Source organism: Nyctereutes procyonoides, unplaced genomic scaffold (genome assembly GCF_905146905.1).
Source record: "Nyctereutes procyonoides isolate TBG_1078 unplaced genomic scaffold, NYPRO_anot_genome, whole genome shotgun sequence".
Taxonomy (NCBI): domain Eukaryota; kingdom Metazoa; phylum Chordata; class Mammalia; order Carnivora; family Canidae; genus Nyctereutes; species Nyctereutes procyonoides.
In genome coordinates, this window is record NW_026575049.1 from 49,887,382 (window position 1) to 49,902,915 (window position 15,534).

Here is a 15,534-nt window from a genome sequence, read left to right on the forward strand (position 1 = left end):
TATACAGATTAACCATGCTTCGTTTAGGCTGTAGATGAACTGCTTCAACTACTATGAAACATTGAAATCTCCTTAGTGTTTTCTAGGAAATCATAGAAATTTAAATGGTTAATAGAATTTGCAATCTGACAGATACTGTACATCAGAAGATTCTGACAATTCGTCATGACCCAGAACTGAATGGGATAATTATTTTTTGAAAGAAGGAAAAAGCTAAAGCTTTATGCTACTACTGGTTAACATTTTTGAAGTCTCCTGTTTTTTTGAGTGTGTCCTACGCCAAAAGCTTTAATAGATGTGGTTTCAAATCCTCATATCCGACCCATGAGGTAGGTGTCATTATCCTCATTTTACCAAGAGGGAAATTTGGTTCAGAAATCATCCAAGTATGAATACATCCAAGTTCACAGCATTCTGAAGTGGTAAAGCTGGACTCGAACCTCTTGTCCTCCCCCATCTCCCCTTAGACTATCTCATGCCTGTGCCCTTGCCACTGGAAGCAAAAGGCAGGCAGTGTCTCCACAAGTGATTTGGTTTAAGAATCGGATTTTGATGGCCTGGAGCACCCTCCTATACTGGAAGGTAAAATTTGAGAAATGGAGATGCAAATTTTATTTATTTGTTTTTTTTTATTAGAAATAGCCCTTAAGTTGTCTTTTGGGGAAAGGTATTAATGCAGTCAGTCTGACACTGTGACCTGACTCTTAATTTGATGGCCCCTTTTTTCTTCTTTTTAAAAATGGACTACTGCATTTCTCTTAATATGCAGGAAAAAAGTATAAGAAGTTCTTAAGCTTCATCCCTTGAGATTAGGCATATGGGTTGAAACACATTTTTTTTTTTTTTAAGATTTTAGTTATTTATTTGGCAGGGAGAAAGAGGACAAGCAGGGGGAGCAGCAGGCAGAGGGAGAGGGAGAAGCAGGCTCCCCACTGAGCAAGGAGCCTGTTGCGGGGCTCAATCCCAGGACCCCAGCATCATGACCTGAGGTAAAGGCAGATGCTTTTACCAACTGAGCCACCCATGCGCCCCTCAAACACATTTTTAACTGACCATTACTAGTATTCTCATTAAGAAGTAGAACTTCTTTACCTAGATCTGCTAGTTTTAATAATGTCAGAACATTTCTGAGAAGCATACAAACCTACACAAAGTGTTAGGACTCTCATAGTAGATAGGCATAGATTAGACAGCAAAACATTCACCACTAGCCTGTGAACATACCTTTTACTGTACATTCTTTTTGGTCAGAGTATTGTTTCCCTCATAACTAAAATGGAAGAGCTAGTTATTTTCTTTTGAGTATGTATGTGCTAGCTTTCGCAACTTTTAATATAGTTCCATCCTTTTCTTGCTCTATAATACTTGTAAAAATATAGAAATGATGTCTTCCTTGAGGTTTTAAAGAGCTTTGTAATGACACTACTTGGACTTAGAGCTGTTTGTGTATAGTTCTAAGCTGTATTCAAGAAGAGAGAAAACCTGAACAGTCTGATAATAATGGAAGAAACTCATATCCAGGATATTACTAATCCCTCAGTGTATTAATTTCTACATCTATAAAATTGAGATCATTTTTATTCACAGGGTTGTCAGGAGAAGTAAAATTTTTATATCGGTGCCTGGCACATGGTTAGCATTCAGTAATGGAAATTATCCTCAGCCATCATTGTCATCATTATTATTATTGTTTTTAGCTTTCTAGATGTTTGTCTGTTGTTGGGTTGTTGTGGGGTTCTTTTTTTAATGTTTGTTTTATTGCTTCAAAGACTCTTGGATTTGTCAGTTTAAAGAAACATTTTTCTTTTACTTGTCTGATCCTATCTCCAATATAGCTAATTTTAAAAAATACATTTTTCAAGAAATGAGAAGGGATATAGCCACAAACACGAAGAAGATTTTTTTAATTGTAAAAGAATCTTACGTTCTCTTGTATTAAAAAGAACACATACTAACAGAGACAACAGGGGTTATCTCTGAGGGTGGAATTTCAGGTGAGATTAGACTTTTTTTAGTAGTTTATGTAGTGTTTTAATTCTTCATAATATGTATGTTTCATTTTTACAGAAAATATTTCCTAGTTTTTTCACTGTTATGCTGTAGAAACCATCCATATATCTTTATCATTACATCTTAAGATGATCTTCTTATTTTCTCCCTAACTTGTTCCATAGAATGAATGATTATTAGTTTTAGTAAGCAGAATATCAAAGGTGTTATAATGTGTTACATCAGAAGTTGGCGAACAATGACCTAGAGGCCAGATCTGGCTTGCCACTTGTTTTTGTACAGTTGAGGTAAGGATGAAAAATTTTTTCATTTTTAAGTGGTTGAAAAGAAAATCAGGAGAAAAGGAATTTTGTAACAAGTGGAAATGAAATTTGAATTTCACTAACCACAAATAAAGTTTTATTGACATACAGTCATACTTACCATATATTTATTTTCTGTAGCTGAGTTCAGGCTCTAATGGCAGAGTTCAGGAGTTATAGAGCACGTATAGCCTGGAAAGCCTAAAACACTTGTTATATGGCCCTTGCCTGACCTCTATACCACATTGAAGAAATCAGTTTAAAATTTTGTTGTGATTGTTGGGTTTTTGTGTTGTTTTTTTGTTTTGTTTTTTAACTTTGCTTTGGCATAACCATCTAATTTAGAATGTGAAATTGCCAAATTAAAAGTAAGAACATTTTCATAAATATCACCAAATTGACATGCAGAAAAAAATCCCCAGCATGAATATACTATTTTCTAAATGGTCTATACTTTTCAGTTTTGGGTCCCTCTTTTACTTACGAGTTACGAGTTTTATATTTTCCTAGGGGTATTTTTATTTAATATTTGGTTATTAATTCCCATTGTGGTCAAAATGTGACCTGTGTAATTTGAGTTTTTCTTATTATGTAGTGTATCATGCATAGGAAAGAGTACATTCTAAAGAATAGTTCATAAGTAAATCCATGTACCATTCACCCAGGCTAAGAAATAGAAAATTAAGAGTGTTTTGTTTTTTAAGTTTGTATGTATGTATTTATTTTTAAAAGTAGGCTCCATGCCCAACTTGGGGTTTTGAACTCGTGACCCTGAGATCAAGAGTTGCATGCTCTATCTACTGAGCCAGCCAGGCACACCCTCACCCCCTCAGTGTTTTAGAAGCTTCCTGAGTGCCTCTTCCTAATTCTGTATCCTTCCCCTCAATGGAAGCCATTTTTTGGTTTTTACATTTTTATATATCCATGTATGCCTAAATACAGGGGTTTGTCCAGTTAGAAGGTAAATTGATTCAGAGACTACTGAATGGCCCATTCAGTTAAACATCTGACTTTGGTTCAGGTCATGATCTCCGGGTCTTGGGATTGAGACCCACACTGGGCTCTCTCTGCTCGGAGGAGAGGAGGGGGTATGTCTGCTTCTCTGTCTCCTTCTGTCTCTCTCTCCCCCTCCCTCCCTCTCTCTGCCTCTCCCCCTGCTCATGCTCTCTCTCAAATAAACAAATAAAATATTTTTAAAAAGGTAAATTGATTTGTAATGTTTCTTTCTCTAACCATTTTGTTTTTGAGATTCACATTTAGATACAAACAGCTGTAGTTGATTGTGCCTGCTGTATAGTAATCCATTATATGAATGTACACTGATGGACCAGTGAGGCTTCACTTAAATATCTCAGTGAGAGTCTCAACTGCAGTGTTTCCTAACTTGAAGTTATTACTGTCTCCAACCCCTCACTTGCCAAACTGCTCTGTTACGTTTCCTGTCTCTGAAATAGCATCTTCATCCATCCACTTCCCTAATCCAGAGACTTGGCAGTTATTTTTGACACCTGTCTCTACCTTGTTCCCCATTTCCAATAATCATTAATCCTATAGATTCGGCTTAACATCCATATCCATATCCATCTTTACTTTCACCATCCAGTCAAGCTCTTAAGTGTATGCTGCAGTAGTCTTCAGTGCAGCATTTCTTGTTCTCTGATCATAGATTGCAAAGCTTACCTCTTCAGGCCTCACCTATGCACTCTTCCATTAACTTGCTGGCCTCTGCCTATTTAGCCATTATTCAGGCCGTGCTCACTTCTGCTTTGGAACCTTTGGGTGTAATAGATCATTGGACCTCGCATTCTTTTAGTGCACATGTACATGGTCTACTGTATTAATATGTGTGTTGTAAAAGTATAAACTATATGAGGTTGAATTATATGACCATTTATTACCCACAAGATAGTAATTTTAGACATTTGAACATATTAAATAGCAGTATAAAATATAAATAGGCATCCAGTTAGATAATATAGACCATGTCATAATAGAGGTATAAATAACAGTTTAAAAATGACATTTTGGGGGCACCTGAGTGGCTTACTCAATTAAGTTTCTAACTCTTGATTTCAGCTCAGGTCATGATCTCAGGGTGGTGAGATCAAGCCCCATGTTGTGCTCCTCACTGTGTATAGAGCCTTCTTGAGATTCTCTCTCTCCCTCTGCCCTTCCCCTTTCTCTCTCTCTCAAATAAATAAATTGAGCGAGAGGAGGGGCAGAGGCAAAAGGAGAAGCAGGCTGCCTGCTCAGCCTTGGGGCTGGATCCCAGGACCTTGGGATTGTGACCTGAGCCAAAGGCAGACACTTAACTGACTGAGCCACCCAGGTGCCCAAATAAAAATTTTAAAAGCCCAAATGAGTCTCAGATTCTTTAAGGGACTATAGCTGTGACAGCCATGCATCCCTGGATTTCTGGTTCACTCTTAATATTAAACACTGTGTTATCTCTTTCTAAATAGTATTGAAAGTGCCACCAAAATATCAGTCAAAACTTGTATCTCCTAAACTGCTTCTCATAACTGAAATTGGCACAGAAATGCTTTAATCAGTTGATGTGACTTGATTTTTGCTAGTGTGACTGAAGGACTTTTCACTGGACCGGTATTACCATGACTAAGTAGTCTGGATGAACTCAGAAGGAGAGGAGGGGTGTGGGTTGAGTTATAGTCCTCTTCTTTACCACTATGGCAGGCCATGTAGTCATAAAACTTGTTGAGTTTATTTCTAATAAAGTATGGATTAAATCCCATTGAAATGAACCCTAGGAACTGTTTCAATTATTTTGTGGAAATTTTGTAATAGATACTACTTGGCATGAACAGGGCTATTGCCTTTAGTCCTTATTTTTTTAGATATGTAAATTTTTGTAGTAATGAAATTTGACCTCTAATTTTCCGTAATTTTGATTTATAGTTTATCCTGTTAGATATCAGAATTTTCAGCAAAAACTCTTTAATAGTTTTACAACCAGCTTTAAATTATGATAGTCCTTGGGGGAAGGAATGACTTTTTAGAAATTTGCTTTGGATAATTTTAAGGATAGCCATGCAGGTGTAGAAATGTGAAAGCTTGTAATGGATGATGCATCGTATTCTAGAATCAGTACACTTTTTGGGTCCTGTGTTACTGCATATAAAACCCTAAAGTAATAGACTTATAAGTCAGGTCTCAAAGGGTTTCAGCTAAATACATTTCTAAAAATTTAATAACAAAAGAGTCTCAAAACGGACATTGTACATATTAAGATAGTTGAAATGCCTTCCTGATTCTTACATAGACTTTTCTGTGAATCACTATCAGTGTTTTTTTCTTGCAGTGTTATAGCTGCCCACATAGCATTCCCCACATCAAGAAAAGTCCACTTTCTATCAAGGGATGTGGAAGCATAAATTAGAATATTTTGTCATGATGCAATATCACAGCAATCTCCAGATGAAGAATGGAGAATACACTAAATTTCATGCTTTATGAAACTGGTTCAGTGTTAGAAACTGCCTTCTGTCATGTGACACGTATACATGTTTTCTGCAGGTCCCACTTGTTTATACAACTTCTAAAGAACTGTGTAGGAAGATAAGTGGTTTTAAGTTTGGTTGCTTTCTAAAATGGGCAGTCATTTTTCAGGTATAATTTGCTTGTCAAATATCTGTGGGTAGCTATAGAATTCATCTTATAAACATGGAGAAGGAGAGGCTTTTGGACTTCTTGAATGTTGTTCTTGTACTGTCTATAATCTAGACCAGTTGTATGGTTTATAATCTTACTTTACTCTAGACCAGGGTCAGCAAACTTTCTGCGTTAAGAGGCCAGATAGAAGATATTTTAGGCTTTGCACTACATGTGGTCTCTGTTCTTTGTGGGTTTTGTTTTTGTTTTTGTTTTTTTTTAATCCCTTTAAAATGTAAAAACCACTTGTAGCTAGGGTCCATACAGAAATAGGCCATAAGCCAGATTTGTCCCCTTGGGCTATGGTTTGCTGACCCCTGCTCTAGATCAGTACCGTCCAATAGAAGTACAATTTTAACCATACATGTAATTTTTAATCTTTTAGTAACCACATTTAAAAAGTAAAAAGCAGATGAAATTAATTTTAATAATATATTTAGCCAATTGTATCCAAACTATTAGTCATTTCAGTATGTGGCAGAAGCCACATTTCAGGGACTCAATGACCACATGTATTGAACAGCACACTGCAGATGAGAACTACTCAGAATAAGGACCATAAACTTGTACAGTTGGTTATCAGTCTTTGACAAATTAAGTATAGGAATTAAAAATAAGCATTTAAAATATTTTATAGCTCTTTGATAGTTCTTTTCTGTCTATTCAATCTAATAAGAAAATTGGTATTTGTATTTCATGTCTTTTTTTATATTTCATTTTTCCTAATAATTTATTCTTATAATGTCTTACAAAAGAATTGGTCTGTGAAATTAAAAAGAACCTACCTCTTCATTATGGAGAGGCACTGCTGTAGATAGTCTTTCCTAAGATTCTGCAGGCCTCTGGTGTACATGGCAAAAATAAAACAAAGAGAAACAGTGATGAGACCTTGGTAGGTAGTTTATTTAGAACTACTCACATCCTGCCAACTGCTCCAGAGCAGTGTCCTTTTTACTCTTTCAGAGCTACCATTGGAGCCCATGGCTGGTCAGTGGTTTTCCTTCTCTACTCTAGAATCACCCAAAGAGCTTATTAAAAAAAAACAAAAAAAAAAACAGCAGTGTCCAGGTGCATCTCTAGACCAATGAAATCACAATCTCTTGGGGGGGCGGGGGGGGGCGGCGCTGTGTATCATATAGTTTCAAAAGCTCTCCAGGTGATTATATTATGTAGCCAGTGTTTATTGTGTGGATCCCTAGCCCCAGGGCTGGGGGGGGTGGTGATTGCTCTTTCTCCATTGGGAAAGAATGACTCATCTGGGCAGGGGGTTTTCTGTGTGGTGTACTGTTGACTCTCTTTAACAGTGGAAAGGGGACTTTCCAGTTAAATATGTCAGATTGAACATTGGCATTTTAATTCTACTCACTCCTGGAACCCCACTAAAATTAAAGGAATAAAAAAGGTATAAGGCATAAACCCACAAGTAGAAAACAAATAAGAAAGAGACAGAAGTAGGCCTGATTGGTCAACAAGGTTTTGGTAGAAGCAGGTAGCTAGAAATTAACAGAATGGAGAAAATAATATAAATGTTTACAAATGAGGATGTTAAGCAAAGCAATTTATACTGCTGGCTCAGAAATTAGAGAAACCAGTTAGCTCTGAAGATAAGGGTGAAGCATAAAGCTGAACACAGGAATGGCTGAAAGTCTGTATGCTTCAGAGCCCCCATCCCTCCCTTTCCCACAGTAATCAGGAGACTTTTACCCTGGATAAAACTAGATAGAGGTTAGAACTCAGAGAAATTTATCTAAGAGGGTCAGTCGGAGCTGAGGTGTGTGGTGTCTTTTAAAAATAAAGACACCTTTTGAAAAATAGAGACTAAGCAAAATTCCCCTTACCCTGTTCTCAGAACATAGCAGTCAAGTATATCCACAAGAGAGGAAATTGAAGTATTTATCTCTAGGATTAACAGCTAGGAGACAAGATTTACAGATCCTGACTTTTGTGGATTTCCAAAAAAAAAAAAGGAACTCATTGCCTCATCACCTTATGTGAAAGCCAGCCACCTGACAAGTACCCTACCCAACTGCCTGCACCACCATGCAGACAGAACTTCTGATCAGCATGTTAGTGGTCACATCTGCTGTGGACAGGGGCGCTCATCAGACCCTTGTGGAAAGCCTCTAAAATAAAAAACAGACATGGAAAGATTTAAGGAGAAGAAAGGAAGAAACAGATAAAAATATTTAAAATGTTAAAAAAAAAAAAGAAAACATTTGAAAAATGTGTATCCTCTGAGAAATGCTATATTTGTCCAAGAACCTAGAATAGGATGTTATTAAAAAGAACATTCAGGGAGTAAAAAAAAGGTCTTGGAAATTAAAGCTGTGATAAGAAACATTCTAACTGTGGTAGAAGTGTTGCAAGGTGATACCAAAGAAATCTTCCAGATGGTAGAAAAAGAAAAGAAATGCGATATTGAAAAGAAAATCTATACAATCAGAAGATGAATCTAAGAGGTCTATTGTCTAACAAAAGGACTTTCAGGAGAGAGGGATGGGGCCAATGAGTGAGATAGGAATGGAAAGGACACAATAAATGTAAAAAAGGCCCAGGCTGAGGTTAAAGAGAGGCAGCTACAACTTCTCACAAAAATAAAAACAGGTCACATGAAAAGAGACTGGGAATTGCTGTGATACTGGACTTACTTTCCTTGATTCCCTGAGAGTAGAATTAAAGATGGAAAGGAGTGGCAGGCAGTGCTACTGTTTGTTATGAGCCTTGTTTTTTGAGACTACCGGCATACCTCATTTTACCGCACTTGACTTTATCACACCTCACAGACACTGTGTATAGTTTGAAGGTCTGAGGCAGCCCTCTATCAGGCAGGTCTGTTGCACAGTTTCTCCAACAGCATTTGCCCACTTCATGTCTCTGTACCCCATTCTGGTAATTCTTATAATATTTCAAGCTTTTTCATTATTATATTTTTATGGTGATCGGTGATTACAACTCACTGAAAGCTGGTTAGCATTTTTTAGCAATATATACACATTTTTAAATAAGGTACATACATTGGTTTTTTGTAGACCTGCTACTGTTGCACACTTAATAGACTACAGTGTAGTATAAACATAACTTTTCTGTGCACTGGGAAACCAGAAATTTCATTTGACTTGCTTTATTGCAATACTCACCTTATTACAGTCTGGAACCGAACCTACAATATCTACAAGGTGGGCTTGTATAAATGTATGAATTAGGTAAGGATAAAAAACAGCTTAAAAATAAAGAACTGAAAAGGAAACTGGGCTAGAAAGGACCTAGGATATTGGAAGCATACATCAACAAAGATGTTGGAGTCACTAAGAATATGATAAGGATTAGCCCCGTATGTAACAAGACTGTGAGCAAAGAACAGAATCATAATTAAAAAAAGAAAAAAAGATGATGTAATAACAGCAAGGCATGTTACTTCAAATAGTATAAACCTCAAAAAAAAAAAAAAGGCTTACAAAAAAGATTTCTGCTAAGGGGAGGAGACAGATATTCTGATAGAGTTAATAAGATTTAAAGTTTTTTTAATCTAATCCATCTAATACATTATAGTAGAATATATGCCATATACCATGCAAACTCCTATATACCTAGCAATATGCTTGTAATAAATAATCTGCAAGTATGTTTTATGATTTCATAGAAATTCATTCTATATTGGATTGTCATTAGTTCAAGAGCCCTTTCTGTAAAAAACTAAAAATGAAGATACATAAAATTAATTTTTTCTCTTGTCTTAACCCTAGTCACTGTCTTGAAAATCCCAGTATTTATCACAAAGAACATTTGTCACAGTTATGGGAGGATCAGCTCTAATGCATCTCACTGCTGTAAGAGAAAACATTCAGACAGTTTTCCCGTACTGATTCTAAACTGTGAAAATTAGTACATAATGAGATAATAAACAGGAACAAAAAATTCCAGAGAAGAAAGTGCCATACTCTTTAAATGGCAAAATAGAGAGACCTTTTTTAAAAAGTTTCTGCTGTCCTCTTAGAACAAAACCAGCTGAAGTTTAAGTTCGCATTTTTCCATTTCTTCTAATGTTGACTTTTAGGTTATTGAATGAGACAGTATGACTGTGTTAGAATTGTAAAATAACCTATTTGTAAAGTGTGATGATCTGCTTTCAACTTTTTCTTAAGGAACAAAAATAAAGATGCCAAATTGCATATTTTTTGTTTTTATTTTGTTAATTACTTCAGTAGCAAAGCTTTTTCTGTTACTCTGTTATTTCCAAACTCTTCCAGGATGAAGAATTGGGAAGCTAAAAGACGCCTTCCCATTTAAATCTAAATATTTCCTTTCTTTCCTCCTATTTGCCTTTCTATTCAAACTGCTTCTTTAAAATCACAGATAAAATTCAATACATCGCAGAGTAGGGAGGGAAGATACTGAATTTTCACAAGTGATTGATCTAGCTGTAACCTTTAGATTGCCCGATGAGTGGAAATATAGCAGTTGGTCCGTGAAATCTGGAAGATCACTACTTACAGATTTTTGAACTAGTTAATGTGTTGGACAAATGTAGTCCTGGTTTCAGCTTTGGAGCTGTTGAATACAGATATATTTCAGCAATACAGAATGTATTTTCCCTTTGTAATGCTTGAGGAAGTGCCTGAATTATTTGTATTAAGGAGACAGAAATCAGTGTCATAATGAAAGTAGGTTGATGCATGGGAAAAGAATCTAGAATTTAATTGAGAGAATTTCTTTCCTTTCCCATGAAATCTAAGTATTCCATCTGAAAGGAAATGGGGAATGAGGATTGGCCTGATGAATGGTGCCATGAGTGGCACTTAGGACCATCAGCAGCAGTCAGCAGCGTCTTCCTCCTCTCACTTCAGCAGGACAGCAGAGGGTGGTGTCCTGATGCGTGTCACTGAGATCGCCAATGAGAAGGGGCTGGTGCTGCCTGTTTTGTTTGCACACACCACCTTAACCTCAGTCTCTCCTCTTCCTCTTTTTTCTTTAGATCTTATAATCAATGGATAAAGTGGGGAAGATGTGGAATCACTTCAAATACAGGTGTCAGAATCTCTTCGGTCACGAGGGAGGGAGCCGTAGTGAAAATGTGGACATGAACTCCAACAGATGTTTGTCTGTGAAAGAGAGAAACCTCAGTATAGGAGACTCCACTCCTCAACAACAAAGCAGTCCCTTAAGAGAAAACGTTGCCTTACAACTGGGATCAAGCCCTTCCAAGAATTCTTCAAGGAGAAACCAAAACTGTGCTACTGAAATTCCTCAGATTGTCGAAATAAGCATTGAAAAGGATAATGATTCGTGTGTCACCCCAGGAGCAAGGCTAGCAAGAAGAGATTCCTATTCTCGGCATGCTCCGTGGGGTGGGAAGAAAAAACATTCCTGTTCTACAAAGACGCAGAGTTCATTGGATACTGATAAAAAGTTTGGTAGAACTCGAAGCGGACTTCAAAGGAGGGAGAGGCGGTATGGCGTAAGCTCCATGCACGATATGGACAGCATGTCCAGCAGAACTGTAGGAAGCCGCTCTCTGAGACAGAGGTTGCAGGATACTGTGGGCTTGTGTTTTCCCATGAGAACTTACAGCAAGCAGTCAAAACCCCTCTTTTCTAATAAAAGAAAAATACACCTTTCTGAATTAATGCTTGAGAAATGCCCTTTTCCTGCTGGCTCAGATTTAGCCCAGAAATGGCATTTGATTAAACAGCATACAGCCCCTGTGAGCCCACACTCAACATTTTTTGATACATTTGATCCATCCTTGGTTTCTACAGAAGATGAAGAAGATAGGCTTCGAGAAAGAAGGCGGCTTAGTATTGAAGAGGGGGTTGACCCTCCTCCCAATGCACAAATACATACATTTGAAGCCACCGCACAGGTTAATCCGTTATATAAACTGGGACCAAAGTTAGCTCCCGGAATGACTGAAGTAAGTGGGGACAGTACTGCAATTCCTCAAGCTAATTGTGACTCAGAAGAGGACACTACCACACTGTGTCTGCAGTCACGTAGGCAGAAGCAACGTCAGGTGTCTGGAGACAGCCATGCCCACATTAGCAGACAGGGAGCTTGGAAAGTCCATACGCAGATTGATTACATACACTGCCTCGTGCCTGACTTGCTTCAGATCACAGGAAATCCCTGTTACTGGGGAGTGATGGACCGTTACGAAGCAGAAGCCCTCCTTGAAGGGAAACCTGAAGGCACATTCTTGCTCAGGGACTCTGCGCAGGAGGACTACCTCTTCTCTGTGAGCTTCCGTCGCTACAACAGATCCCTGCATGCCCGAATCGAACAATGGAACCACAACTTTAGTTTTGACGCCCACGACCCATGTGTATTTCACTCCTCCACTGTAACAGGACTTTTGGAACATTATAAAGATCCCAGTTCTTGCATGTTTTTTGAACCATTGCTTACTATATCACTAAACCGGACTTTCCCTTTTAGCCTGCAATATATCTGCCGTGCAGTAATCTGTAGATGCACTACATATGATGGAATCGATGGGCTCCCTTTACCATCCATGTTGCAGGATTTTCTGAAAGAGTATCATTATAAGCAAAAAGTTAGAGTTCGCTGGTTAGAACGAGAACCAGTCAAGGCAAAGTAAACTCTCCTGCCCCCAAAGGGCATTAACTAGATCTGCTTTGATGTGCATCAGACAGTACACCTATAGCAAGCACACAGATCAGTGTTAGGTTTTTTTCAGTACAGTATGTAGGCTTAGTGTTAGTATCTGTCAGATGCAATCTGCTGTTACTCAGATAAACTTGGTGCCTATTGAGACAACAGAGGACAGAGCTATAGGTGTTCAGTAAGGCTACAAAAGCGTTTTGTTGATTGAGTGAACAGTTTGGTTTTTAATGACTGTTGTAATTGAGTAAAGCAACTCTGGGGCATTTGCTATGAAGAATTCTATTTCTTACTGAAGAACAAATTATTAATATTGGATGAGTATTTCAACAGTGTGACTAATGTTTGAAATTGTTATTTTTTTCTAAGAATTTTTCTATAACCTTCCAAAAGTACTGCTGTTTGTAGTTACTATAAATCAAGCTTTGGAAGTCCAAAAATAAAGACTGCCTTCCTTTGAGAAAAAAAAAGAAAAATGCAATTTTCTGGCCACAAGGGCATAGTGCAGTTCAATTAAGTGTTGATATAGTTTATAGTCAGTCTCCTGTCTCTTCTGCAAAAGGTACTGTTAAGTAAACCAGGTTTTCTAAATAGTTGCTCTTAAAAGTTCAGGCTTATAAAGCTGATAGTAGAATTTTATTTCAAGGCCTTAGGTGTTTTTTTTTTTTTTTTTTTTTTTGAATGAATGCTTTAACTTAAAACACATTGGGAAGAGCTGCAATGTAGTCCTGTGTGTGATTTTTTTTTTTACATTAGTACATGCAGTCTACGCGCTGATTAAAGTTGGATCTTTTCCCGTGCCCATGATGTGTTTGTGAACCATGAAGAAAGTGAGACTAGAAGATGCCCACACAAGTCAGATGATAACAGCAGTGGTTGCTGATGTTGAGATTATTGTTAAACTGTAGTGAACAATTTGGATGGCAGTATTTAGCTCTTTGTTGTAAACTCTTACAGCTGAATAGCTTAAGTACAATTTATAGAATTTCAAAGCAGTTAATTTCTAATGGAAAATCTGAAACCCTAATTGCAGATTTAAAAGGTACTGTACAACCATTCTATCTGTAAATAACTTTACTTAGCACCTTTTTGTCACTTAGAATAGTATGCAGTACTACTTGAGTGAGCTATTTTGGAAGTAATACCAAGTTCTAGTGTTTGCTTCTTAGTATTGAACTGAATTTTACGGTTCTGTGCTAGACATTTTGCACTAGTCGAATCCATTCTTGTGTCTTTTTGTTAATGTGCCCTGTACCACTGGTGAGTGCTCCTTGGTTTCCTTACCTGCTGCTACAGAAAAGTTCTTTTACATCCTGATGGCTATTGCCAAGGCTACAAAAAAGAAAAGCTATATTTGTATGCAACACTAACCCTTTGACTGCTAATGTACATTTCTGCTTGCTGTGCCTTGTTATGGCTGCTTTTTTTGTGCTAATAAAGTATGTTTGGTGTTCTCCTTGTATATCTGCTGTTTTATACATTTGCAACAATTTCTCTTGTAAATGGAATGGTATGGGGTTTTTAAATAAGCATTACCCAACAACCTACTATAGTTAATGCAGAATTACTGTACAGTCTAATATTGACTTACTCTTATTCAACTCTAAATTTAATGTTACTCATCTTTCCAGTCGTAATCACATATACTGTGGAACAGTATCTCTAGTTACTGCAAATTACTGTACAGTTTAGATTATAACACAAATGGACAGAGAAATATTGACTAACCATTGATTTCTCTGCTTGTAAATGGAAGATTGAAGCTATCAATGATGTGTTATAATAAATGAATATCTTTAGCCTTCCACTTCATCAGAAACAAGTTAAATGAAGTCTTGTGAACTAATACATCAGCGCCATTTATTGGTTTGGGGACCATTTTTATTATAATCCTAAATGCCCAAAATGTAGAACTTAACCAAAGACTTGTCCATTTTTAAAGCAAAATGGGGATTGAGGGGACTTATAATTCTTATTATTTCTAATAAAAGTCCCTGAAGAACATATACCAAAGTGTTCGAGAACGTCATCCAAACCTACTTTAAAGCATTATGTGCAATTAAGTTGTTATGACATAATTATATTGCATAATTGTTGGGTCCGTTTTCTTGAGCTTATAATGTATCTGGAAAATAATCTCTTGGGAAAAAAAAAGTCCTTACTGATTATTGGAGAAAGATTATATATGCAAGCAAGATCTTATTTTAAAGAGGAAACTTGAAACTCCAAGAAAGCACTTGATGTTTTATATGCTTGTAGCAAATTGATGTTCTAATTGTAGTTTTATAGAAAATATTAATGCTTTTATGTATTTCAGAACTTTCGTATGTTAAATGGAAATTGTTTTAAATGTGTAAATATTTGAGTTTTATGTAAGCATGTATACATTGTGCTAAAAGTCACATGTTTCAGTTTGTGTGTAATATTAATATGCAACCTTCAGTTTAAAATTTTTTTCCTAAAAAAATTAGTGGCTTATATTTTAAAAAAGAAAAATCACCAGCATGAAATTGCACCTTAATCTATATTCACTGTGTCTTTTTCTGAATCCCATTGTAGCCTGTCAACTTAATATTTGTTCTCATGGTCTTTTTGAAGTGCATTTTAATACAAACCAGGAAATTCTTCAGAAGTTTGGACACATCTTCATAGTAAAGTAATTAACCCAAGGAAAGGTTCGTCTGATTCCTATCCATTCTCATTCTTTCCGGCATTCATTCATTCATTCATTCATTCATTCACTTTATCTGTGTATATCTATAAACATACACACACATATATATACACATACATATGTACATTTATGATGTTACTTTAAAAAATAATATTGCCATCTGGTTTAAAATCATTTAGAGGCCTTATTCTATATATACTATCCTTGTACCATTCAGATTTATCCACACCTAAGGTTTAGTTTTGCTGATACAATCGTATT

General features: G+C 36.6%; 1 protein-coding gene across 3 annotated transcripts in view; it reads left to right on the forward strand.

The window, feature by feature from the left end:
- Window positions 1-14,949, forward strand: part of SOCS5 (suppressor of cytokine signaling 5) — a 60,042-nt gene extending 45,093 nt beyond the window's left edge. For all 3 annotated transcript variants that reach the window (XM_055328900.1, XM_055328899.1, XM_055328902.1), the window contains exon 2: window positions 10,954-14,949. In XM_055328900.1, the coding sequence (XP_055184875.1) occupies window positions 10,966-12,576 (1,611 nt within the window). In that variant the 5' untranslated portion in view covers window positions 10,954-10,965 and the 3' untranslated portion in view covers window positions 12,577-14,949. The remainder of the gene's footprint in view (window positions 1-10,953) is intronic.
- Window positions 14,950-15,534: the final 585 nt, after the last annotated feature.